This window comes from Pogonomyrmex barbatus, unplaced genomic scaffold (assembly GCF_055798465.1).
Source record: "Pogonomyrmex barbatus isolate J1 unplaced genomic scaffold, ASM5579846v1 scaffold13, whole genome shotgun sequence".
Classification (NCBI taxonomy): Eukaryota; Metazoa; Arthropoda; class Insecta; order Hymenoptera; family Formicidae; genus Pogonomyrmex; species Pogonomyrmex barbatus.
The window spans coordinates 3,216,318-3,227,977 of NW_028297109.1; the positions used below are offsets into that span (position 1 = coordinate 3,216,318).

Below are 11,660 nucleotides of genomic sequence, written 5' to 3' on the forward strand. Positions count from 1 at the left end.
ACAATCTTTTCTTTTTTTTATCAACCACTATAAACAGACTTATACGAGAACACTATTTACACTATTTACTGACAACGAACCTACATTCATATGGAGCTATGCATCATCCCTACATTGTTTAAGTATTTTTTTTATGCAAGCTATTTGTGTAAGTATTTTTTTTTTATATTGTTTGTTATTAATTCAAAAGTATATATGATATATATTTCATTTTTATTTCATTTTTATTGAAAAATTCTTTGATGAATAAATTTTTATACTGTTAGATAAATATGGATTAGGGAAAAAAGATATTCTCTAAAAATGTTATGTAACAAAAAATAGAAAATTTGAATAAATTTAGTATTAGACAATCAACAATCTTTGCGGCGCGTCTCTATGCATGTACATATGTCTGTACATACGTATATATATATATATATATATATATATATATTTTTTTTTTTTAATGTATATATATTTATTCATTTTCTTTGCCACGGTAAAGTTTAACGTTCACTTTACATCGAAACTTAATAATATTATATCTTTAAAAAAAAACAGCCTATTTCTAAATAAGTACTAACTAAGTATTTTTGAATAAGACGCATATCTTATTGAAGAAATGTATCTAGTCGACAAAAATTGTGCTGCTTGAAATCTGTAATACAGATATAAAAAATATTTCAAGATAAATACCGTGTATCTTTTTCACGTTGGATTTTCTTCATTTGTCATTTCCACCTCTCACTTTTATTCGCAATAATTGTTTCAGTGAAATAATTACGCGTACAAGGAAAACCGTGAGAAAACAAACTATCTAAAGATAATTTCCATTCGCAAACTCCGCGGATGGTTTAGTTCCCATGTTATTATTCGAGCAGTGTATGCGCCCTGCCGATCAATTCTTTCGACATGAGAAATTTTCGCTTGTGCGTTAAGTGTGCATTTTCCTTCGCTGTAATTTACACGGTGTAATACCGCGAAAACAAAATAAGAGATATACCTTGAAAAAAAAAGAAGAAGCGATTACAATCAATTGAATAATAACGACGACGAATTTCCGATTCTATAGTCAGTCTTTTTCAAACTTTCGAAACAAATGGAACAAGTGGATCCTGAAGAACATTACTACAAATTAAACCGATTTCTTCTATCGGTCAGTGGATTATGGCCTTATCAAAATGAATGGAGTGCTCGTTTAATGAGAGCCATCATTACTTTCATCATGTTGACGTCTACAATTTTCCAGGTAGTCATGGTTGTAGAAAATATTTTTCTTTTCAGTTAAATAATGGATTTCTTTTCAACTGGAAGATTTGAGTTAATATTGGATAATATAATAGATTATAATATTAGATACAAATGAGATATAAACTCGGTAACTAAACGTCAATGCCTTTCAAAGCTATAAGAGTTTTTATGCGAGAAATCCGATCGAACTTATCTCGATCAAATTATATCTTGATAAAATTAATATTTGGTCTTCATTTTTATCAAAAGTTAATAATGTTTTCAGTTAGCAAGCATGTTTACATCTGATCTCACTCTGGACTTTATAGTGGACCTGATTCCATTGGTTATACTTACATTAGGTACCCTGACTAATTTGTTCTCGCGTATCCTACACATAGACAAAGTAAGTAGATCCTCACAATTTATATTCTTTAAAATTGAGATTTAAATTCTCGTTTCCACATAAAAATCTTCGATTAAGTTTTAGATAAATAAAATAAAAATTATTATTTTATATATAAAATTTACTTTAATTCATTTTAATTAATCTAATTTCGTTAATTAAGTTACTGATTTATCATTATCTTTCAAGCACTTTTACAGATAATTTTTATCAATAATAAAAAATAAAAGTAAAACAAAAGTCAATAAAACGAAATACAAAATAACATCATAGGCAAATCATATAATGAGAAAATTAAAGTGTCTACGAAATTTAATCTAAGAAATTTAATTTAAGATCGAATACATTAATATTTATTTATTTTTTAATCACTTATATAATATGATTATTCACTTATCGTTTTACTTTCTTTTAGCTTAGAGAATTATTCGATAATATATGGAAGGACTGGGCATTACAAAAGACACACGATGAAATCAAGATCATGCATGAGCGTGCTAAAGTCACACGATTTCTTACATTATGTTATTTCAGTAAGAAAAATATTAAATCTCGTTTTATTTACAGAAGAAAAAATCAAATATTTCTGTCTGTGAGATCGAAGCTACATTTTCATGTGTGAGGTCGCGAAAATCATGTTTTTCATTAAAAGCATTGAACATATCGTACACGTAACTTTCGATGACTGAATACACGACATTTCTTCTGGTCATTGATAATTCACGATTTCACCTTTACAAAATATTTATTATAATCGCTATCATTAAATTAGATGAACGCAAAATTTTCCAAGCATCATTCATCTGATTTGGCGCTTATCATTTTATTCCCTCATTTTCTCCGAACTTTATCTTTATATTTATTTTACTTTCAATAATGTATTGATATTTCTATATGTTTTAATTAAAAAATCTTATTATAATAATATTTTTAAACATTTTTACATTAAAACTTTTTAATCACAAATTCACATATTGAGACTATTAGAGGTTGAATATGACATTAAAAAAAAAATGTCTAGTTTTCTTTAATCTTGTATCTCATAAATATACTGCTTGTGAAGAACACAAAACAAAGTTAATCGTACAATATTTTTGCAAAAACAAGAAACCAATACGACTTCATTGTCATTGTCTTTATTTCTTTCATTAACATATAAGCTAAAAATAAATATAAATTAATAAATTTATGATTATGAAATTTTCCAGTTCTGGTATATATAAGCATAGGGATATACAACGTATGGATGTTCGTACCAGAAATTCTCAATATTATATCACCCTTGAATGAGTCTCGCCCGCGAAGGCGACCCTTTCAAGCTGAATTCTTTATCGACGAGGAACGATACTTTTTCCTCGTTCGGTCACATATATGTCTTTCGATTATTATCGCACCTATAGTTTATCTCGCCGGTGCCACCCTATTTCTGGCTCTCGCGCAACACATTTGCGGAATGTGCGAATTGCTGGGGTAAGAAATTATTCCTCGCAAATGATTACTATTTGCGAAAGAGCAGACGACTCTTGGGTTGCCAGAAAGCAGAATGTAACTATCAACATCTGTAACTATCTTGAATATATGTGATCGACATATCTTTCTCTCATGTAGAGAAAATTCAGAGAAAACTTTTCTTGTTTATCATTTTTTTATTATTTTATTGTCTTTTATTATATGAATGATAATCAGCCGTTTCGTCTTTTCTTCCACTCATTGCAAAATAAACATCGTTTCGAGCAAAGTCAATTATATAAAAATAACGCGATAATTTCGACAGGTATCGCGCGGAACGCTTATTTTGCATCAAAGACGAGGGATGTAATTTAATTAAGGGATCAAAAGTAACTCGTGGAAACATTGCTGTTCTTATACGACTGCATTACAACATTATAAAGTTCGTATTCTTATTTAATACACGCGATATTTAATGCATCAATATATAATCCCATTTTTTATAAGTAAGCTACTGAATGTTGATTTGCAAGCAAAATTAAAAACTAATGAAGTCTCTTTCATTGACTCTTAGATGTAATTTTATTTAACAAAAACTTCAATTTTAACATTAAATATATTATATAATATATTACATAATAAATGTAACTATATATGAATGTGATATATACATGTACATTTTAATAAATATTTAATAAATATTTATATTTAATAAATATTTCTCCTAAAATTTATATTTAAAGACGCGAAAAATTTTATTATTGTTATTTTTCTCTCTATCGATAAAAATAATCAATTTTTTTAAATACAAGAAACTTCTTTGCCTTAATACTTTAACATGTATGACTTTTTTTGCATTACAAGATTCGTTGATATTCTCCAGATTTATCACACAATGCCATTTGTATTGGATCTTATAGGAACAGTGATTTTGCTGAGTATGACATTAAGCCAGGTACTTTATTAATAAAAATGCATTAAGTTTCTACAAAGTGTTAAAACAAAATCTTTTAGATATTAAACATTTCTGGTATAGAGCGTGTTCTTAGATCTATCGGTATTGCTATAATAACTCTGTGTTATGTATTTATATATAACTATATGGGACAAAAAGTCACAGATTTGACCTCAGACATATCTAACAGAATGTACGTACAATAAATTTCTTCAATAATATATTTATATATAAAATTATATCTCGCGCGACAGTATTTAAACCAATAACAAAAATTTTTTAATATCTTGTCCTGGTTTATAAAATTGTAAAATTTGATCGACAAAATAAAAACAAAATTCTTCCGCAGGTACAATTCAAGATGGTATAATGCAGTTGTTTCAGACCAAAAGACATTATTAATAATAATAATGCGACGCTGTCAACCACTCTTCCTGACAGCCTGTAAATTTTACGTGATATCTTTGCAGAATTTTGGAATGGTAAGAAAAAGACATATTACTTTCATGCGAAATGAAGAATAAAACATATATATCTTTCTAAGATACTTCGAACAACGATCTCCTATTGCATGTTCATCAGACAAGTATGAAAAAAATACTTTTGTCACATTGTGCACGTAGAAATAATGTAGGGAAATTATGGAATTGTTAGATATGTACTGATCTTCTTTTTGCAATCATTAAAAATTCCTTGTAAAAATTAGCAGTTTACAGGTACGTATACACAAAATAAATATAGTGAAACAACTCACAGAGAATAAATTCTTTACAGAGTAACAAGATACTTTTCGGAGCATTTAAAACAATGCTGCAATCTTTATAATAATTTTATTTTAATGAGAGATTCGCTAATAATTTTACGATTAATTTATCTTATGTACAAAAGCCTTTAATTTCATTTCTTTAAATTTTCTATCTAGAAATGTAAATATTGATGTATAATAATAATAAAAAATATCTGTCGTATATCTACCTATGATGTTGCACCGAGATTCTCTTTTTGGAATCTTCGTAGATAAAGTATTCATTTCATGAGCAATCATTAAAATCAAGAATGATTTATATTTTTTGAAAGAAAAATATTTTTTTGTTACATACTTTTTACGAAATAGACGATTCGAATATTGTTTTTCATCTGATATCTTCCCTCATTCATCTCTCCCTTTTCCCTTTACTCCCTTCATAATCATCGAAAAATAATCGCGCGTGCAAAAGAAACTAACACAATACGTGGAAAATAGTTTGGAGACAATTTTTGTTCGCAAACTACCGATGTTTCCTTTCCCACGTTATTACTCGAACATTGCATGCGCGCTACCGATCGATCCCCTCGTCGCTTCTGAAAAATTCGCCTTCATCCTAAATATACATTTTTCTTCGACGTAATTCACTCGATATTATTGCAAAGACAAGAGAAACAAATACTGGAAAAATAGATGGGATATTAAGAAAAAAAGACGGTAAATGACTGTAGCAATAAAGTAATAATAACCGATGAGCTCTCGCGTCCATGGTCAGTCCTTTCGAGACTTTCGAAGCAAATGGAACATCCCGAAGAACATTATTACAAATTAAACCGATTTTTCTTATCGATTAGCGGACTATGGCCTTATCAAAGCAAATGGAGTGCTTGTTTAATGCGAGCTATTTTGACGGTCGTCATGCTGTCGTCTACGATTTTTCAGGTATTCGCAAATGTGGAAGATACATAAATAAAAAAAAAATAAAAGATAAGAAAAAAAGTGACAAAATTTAGACATTTGTTTCATTATTATTAAATATTTTTCTTTTTTATTAAATATCATTAAATATTTACGGATTATTGGAGATACAATCATGATATTTTAGATATATAAGTTTTATTAGAATTGTAATAGAAGATTTCCTTGCAAAAAATTCGTATCTCGATAACTATCTTACGATAATAAAGTGTCCCTCCTTGCTCTTATCAGGAGTTAATAACATTTTCAGATATCGAGTTTTTTTACGTTTGACGTTAATGCGGAGTTCATAGTTGATGTGATACCAGCACTTATACCTACGTTAGGTAGCTTGAGCCACATGTACGCACGTGTCAGAAATATAGATAAAGTAAGCTCGGTCGGTCATTATTTATATTCTTAATAAACTTTATGCAAATTCATCTCAATGTGTTTAGACTCTAAAGAATTAACATAAAAAAAATCAATTTTACTAATTTTATATATCTTGTACGTGTACTCAAAACAACAATTAGTTTAATAAGTTATCTAACAAAATTACTCCTAATTAATTAATATTAATATTAATATTATAATCATTATTTTTATCGCAGTGGACGCTCAGATAATTATAAATAATGTTTATAAACAATAAAATTATTTGCAATAAAATAATAAATATTTTAAATAAAAATAAATGACTAGTAAATTTTTTTAGAATTTATGCGATTAACATAATTATATTATAAAACACACTGATTGACAGTCCAATAAATGAGATGAATTATTTTCATTTTCTTCCTTCTTATTATTTTGAGAGACATTGATTGTTTGTAATTATCTTATTTATTTTTAGCTAAGGATTCTTTTGGAACGTATGTGGAACGATTGGAGCTTGCAAAAGACAAATTATGAGATCAAAATCATGCACGAGTATGCCGAGACCACGAGATTAGTAACGGTTTGTTATTCGTGTAAGAAAAATATTAAATTTCGCTTTATCTACGAAGGGGCAAGATGTGCCTTTCTGTCTATAAGATCAACATTGTATTTCTGTGTATGAGACAATCGTGCTTTTTCTTCATTATCAGCATCGGATGCACTATTCATATATATATATATATATATATATATATATATATATATATATATATATACGTATGCATTATTTTCAACAAGCAACGTACGCGATATTTCTTCTAACGATTCATATATTCATACGATAATACGATTTTATTTTTACAATGCATTTATTATAATCGCTGTCATCGAATTAAATAGATATGAATTTTCTACGGATGATTGACTCATTGCATTCATTGCTCATACTTTCCCTACTTTTTTCCTAAACTTCTTCCAATTTTTTCCTTACATCGTATATTATAATATAACTTTTAATAAACAAAACTTTTTGAGAGCTTGCAGCACAATGTAATAACAGAAACAGCTTGTACTAAAAACTGAATTCTTTTTTGGATATTATTTTATACTTTAATCCACTTAAAAATCTTGTACCCTTAAATATATTACTGTTAAATATATTACGCTTAAAAATATATTCTATAGAGAAGCTAAAAACTAGGCTCGCCATTAATACATTCAAAGAAAGTTTTTATTTAATAATTTTTTATTTAAATCTATTAAATATTTATGTAAATGTTAGAAAATTTATAATTATTGAATTTTTCAGTTTTGATGTATGCATCTGTAATAATATACATTATATGGATATTTGTACCGGAAATCCTCGACGTTATAGCACCCATGAATGAATCCCGTCCAAGAATACAACCCTTTAAAGTTGAATTCTTTATTGATGAGGAACAATACTTTTATCTCATTCGGTCTCATATATGTATCGTGCTTTTTTTACTACCAATAATTTTCATTAGCAGTGTCACTCTGTATATAGCTCTTACGCAACACGTTTGCGGAATGTGCGAGTTGCTGGGGTAAGAAATTACTCCTCGCAATTGACTATTATTCGCGAAAGAGCAGACGATTCATAGATTGCTGGAAAGTAGAGCGCGCAGCTGGTTCATTCAGTATATTCTTTTCAGTCTCAGTTTGAGTTGGACATAGATTCGCATTCAATATAATTTGTTTTCTCTTAAGCAAAGAGAAATTTTCAAAAGTACTTTTTCTTTTCGTGTTTTTTAAACATTTTTATGAACGTATTATTTTCTCATGAATGATCATCAATCGTATCGTCTCTTCTTCCGTTTATAAGAAAAATGTTTACTCGAGCAAAGTCAAGTGTATCGAGTAACATTATTATGATAATTTTGGCAGGTATCGTGCGGAACGCTTATTTTGCGTTGTCAAAGGTACGGCGGGATGCGGTTTAATACGGAGATCAAAAATAAATCGCGGCGGCATAGCCGTTTTTGTACGGCTGCATTACAACATTATACAGTTCGTACTTTTATTCGAGACATGCGTAATCTATTATTATCAAATCATTTTAGTTAAATTTATCATCAACATTCCGCGGAGAAATACGGCTGGAATGCAAAATCAAAAAGTAATAATTAATCAAACAATTTCCACACTCTTGTTTTTTTTATACGACTTAATAATAAACTTATTATTAAATTAAATGATATGTCTTAATAGATATTTTTCCAGTCGGTTCTAAATAAAATTATTATATTTTTTATAAGTTATAATTAATGAATAAATAATTGCAAAAATACGATGGAATCTTATTATTAATTATCTGCTGTCGATTAAAATGATTTTTCACTTAAAAAGTTGACGAGTTCTATTTGTAAGAATGTAATATTAATACTATATAAATTTCTTACACATACATAATTAATTACATATAATTTCTTATACATAAATTTCTTATGTATGAGAAACATTCTTTCCTTCATCTCGCAGTCTCTATTAATATATGATCTTCTTTTACATTGCAAGATTCATTGATATAATCGAAATTTATCATACAATACCGTTTTTAATGGACTTCTTAGGATTCGTATTAGCAATGGGCCTCGCCCTAGCGCAGGTATGTTAATAATAAAAACTTGTTGATTCACATTGAAATGTAAAAATGAAATCTTTCAGATATTAACCATCGGCGGCAATATCGAGCGAGCTTTCAGATCTATCGGCTTCACTTTTGCAACAATGATGTATTTATTCATATCTAATTACATGGGACAGAAAATCACGGACAAGACCTCGAACATATGCGAGAGGGTGTAAGTAAAGTACCTTTTCTCAAATAATAAATATATCTTCGACAAGATTATAGATGGAAGATAAAAAAAAGATAATCGAAATAAATAAAATTTAAAAGAGGAGACGAATCTCTTCCTCTCTCTCTCTCTCTCTCTCTCTTTATTTTTCTGAATTTGTTTATGTTACGTTTATCCGAAAATATACGCTAAATAATTGTAAAAGCATTATCATTAAATATATTTGTAAAGTCACAAATATTATAAATAACGTCATAATATAATTTTAATTATTATACATGCTAATTTTCTTAAATATATTTACTGAATTTTCATAAACAATATATAAAATTAAATTCGATATCTCCTTTACTTCATCACGTGTCCAATAAAATTCATTCTTAAAATAAAAGGAAATTTGATATAGGTACAACTCCATATGGTACGATGCAGTTGTTTCAGAGCAGAAATTACTGTTGTTAATAATGAAACGACGCTTCTACCCGCTCGTTCTGACTGCCTGTAAATTGTACGTGATATCCTTACAGAATTTTGGAATGGTAAGAGAAAAATTTATTACAAAAACAATAATAACAAAGAATATAAATAATTTTCGTCTGTTTAAGATACTTCAAACGGCGATGTCCTATTGTATGTTCATGAGACAAACTTAAGGATATACTTCCATCAGCTGTAGATGCAGAAATAATATAAAAAATGTAGCCTTTAGTATGTAGTCTATGTCAGCCTACGTTAATCTATGAGAGACCACATAATGTTCATGTCGAAAGTTTTTCTCTGCGTCAAGAAGAAAATATATTAATGTATTTGACAGGTAAGCGTACATAAACAGATGTGTTATAACAAAGGAAGAATGTAAATCTGCAATTCAAAAAACACGTATTTTTTTTTTTTTTTTAGAAATAAAGATCAAAATGCTTAAGATAAATTAAAGAAATATTAACTGGACAAAAGACGCAGAGATAAATTAGTTAAAATATTATACCAGTATATTCTAGTAATAAAAAAAAATAATTCCTTAAAATTATGCATAAAACTAATGATCTTGAGCGTTGATATTTAAACGGCCATAAGTGATGCCAAATTGCTGTATTTCATCTCATGTCGATGAAATCGACGAATTCATTCGCGCAGTATTTTTCATAACTCGTGTATCAAACGTAAGATTCCGTGATCTTTCACGATGCACCGAATCGACGAAAAGTCAGTCGTAAGTCGCGAAGCGGAGTCATGACGGGCGAGGAAGCCAGTTTAATAACATTAATGAAGGAAAGCAGCTCGCGCAAGCACACGAAAGCAGGAGAGAGAGAGAGAGAGAGAGAGAGAGAGAGAGAGAGTGCCCTCGTCCCCTCGAGATTTTCCTCCGCCGCCCCTCCCCGCCATTCTTCATCCTTAGAGGAAATAAAACCAGAGTTGTAAGAGCCGAATGATTAATATCCAGCCGACAGTTTGTGAAGCGGGCAGCCAATAAACGGGATAAAAATACTCGTGAAAAATAGCGCGCTCATTAGGGGTACAGTGACATCTGCGACTGCCTGCCTCGAGTGCTCTCGCGCTCGGAGGAGCTCGAGAAGGCGGGCTCGAGGAGGCGAGCATGGGGCGAGCGGAGGGTGAGAGAAGGAGGAGAGGACGGAGGGGATGCGGACGGGAGGGTGGCAGAGAGTCGAGAAACAGAGCGCCGGAAAACGGAGGGACAGATTTATTAAAGTAATGGCAGATTATTTTAATATTCCGATGGGAGCGCGCTCCATTCGTTGTCTCGTGCCAATTCAATAATCCGCGCGCCGGGATCTGATTCTTACTCGCTGGAGCGAGTCATTATTTCGGAACTGGATGCCCTCTGTGTTCTCTCCGTGTCGACGCCCGGCGACATACGGGGGACAAACGGATTGCCGATCCGCGAATTGAAACGTTGTGCGGCCAATGGGTTCGCCATTTCGCGTCGCGAAATTCGACTCTTTCGCTCTTCGCGTGAATCCGCGTCCGGATTGTTGATGTCTCGGGAGTAGATTTCTAAGCGTGCGACATGGACACGAAACCGATGTATGTAATATCGACGAGGCTCCGCCGGGCGAAATCGAGAAGGAGCCTCGTACTCTGTTTATTCGAGCTCGAAGTGGCTTGAACTAAATTTTTGCCGAAAATAGAAGGGATATGCCAGCGCAGCTGTTGGCTTATGAAAGCTGTAAGTGTTACCGCCAAAATGATATCCGAGTAATCGATTCGGTCAATACGTCCGCTATATTTTACTCATCCTTATTAACATGCTACATCGCTGGCTTCTGCATATCTTCCCTTCTTTTTCCATGCGAAAAAAAAAAATAGAATGGGAAGATACGTTTCATGCGAAGTATCGCGCAACAGTAAAAGGTCGGATAATAAAAGATACGTTAGAGAAGAGTGTATAAGATGAATGGGGACAATTACGATAGGGAAGGGGGAGAGGGTGAATGAGACACCGCAGTATCTCCTAATGATAAAATCGATGGTCATCACGGGGTCGTTAAGAAATCACGGCTATTAATCAAACGCACACCGTAGAATTGTTAAAAAAGAATGACTGTGGAATCCATCATTGAGAGACGTGATGGTACCTCATATCTCATTTACGCAATTGCGCTGATTCGTCCCGAGTGCACAATTAATCAATATAATCCAATTGCAATCTTGGTAATGGCGAGAAATATGGCGGAAAAGAAGAGCCGTCATCGTCGCCGTGTAGCGTTTAAG

At 31.1% G+C, this 11,660-nt stretch overlaps 2 protein-coding genes across 2 annotated transcripts; both read left to right on the forward strand.

Moving 5' to 3' along the window:
* The first annotated feature begins 93 nt into the window (after positions 1 to 93).
* On the forward strand, positions 94 to 5,466 carry LOC105432881 (uncharacterized). The gene is made up of 9 exons (XM_089072254.1): positions 94 to 1,231; positions 1,499 to 1,618; positions 2,034 to 2,151; positions 2,827 to 3,088; positions 3,393 to 3,509; positions 3,932 to 4,022; positions 4,082 to 4,215; positions 4,372 to 4,504; positions 4,567 to 5,466. The coding sequence occupies exons 1-9, from the start codon at positions 1,082 to 1,084 to the stop codon at positions 4,612 to 4,614; spliced, it is 1,173 nt and encodes a 390-aa protein (XP_088928380.1). The 5' UTR covers positions 94 to 1,081; the 3' UTR covers positions 4,615 to 5,466.
* Positions 5,467 to 5,551: 85 nt separating this feature from the next.
* Positions 5,552 to 9,697, forward strand: LOC105432871 (uncharacterized). The gene is made up of 9 exons (XM_089072253.1): positions 5,552 to 5,709; positions 5,996 to 6,115; positions 6,581 to 6,698; positions 7,415 to 7,676; positions 8,017 to 8,139; positions 8,647 to 8,737; positions 8,797 to 8,933; positions 9,337 to 9,469; positions 9,536 to 9,697. Exons 1-9 carry the CDS (start codon positions 5,566 to 5,568, stop codon positions 9,581 to 9,583), a joined length of 1,176 nt encoding a protein of 391 aa, XP_088928379.1. The 5' UTR covers positions 5,552 to 5,565; the 3' UTR covers positions 9,584 to 9,697.
* Positions 9,698 to 11,660: the final 1,963 nt, after the last annotated feature.

Excerpts from the sequence above, each read along its gene's own strand:
- LOC105432871 (XM_089072253.1), top strand. The coding sequence starts at position 5,566 with ATGGAACATCCCGAAGAACATTATTACAAATTAAACCGATTTTTCTTA. Across the intron at positions 5,710-5,995 it reads TGTCGTCTACGATTTTTCAG|ATATCGAGTTTTTTTACGTT; the intron begins GTATTCGCAAAT and ends TAACATTTTCAG. Across the intron at positions 8,140-8,646 it reads CTGCATTACAACATTATACA|ATTCATTGATATAATCGAAA; the intron begins GTTCGTACTTTT and ends TTACATTGCAAG.
- LOC105432881 (XM_089072254.1), top strand. The coding sequence starts at position 1,082 with ATGGAACAAGTGGATCCTGAAGAACATTACTACAAATTAAACCGATTT. Across the intron at positions 1,232-1,498 it reads TGACGTCTACAATTTTCCAG|TTAGCAAGCATGTTTACATC; the intron begins GTAGTCATGGTT and ends TAATGTTTTCAG. Across the intron at positions 4,505-4,566 it reads CTTTGCAGAATTTTGGAATG|ATACTTCGAACAACGATCTC; the intron begins GTAAGAAAAAGA and ends TATCTTTCTAAG.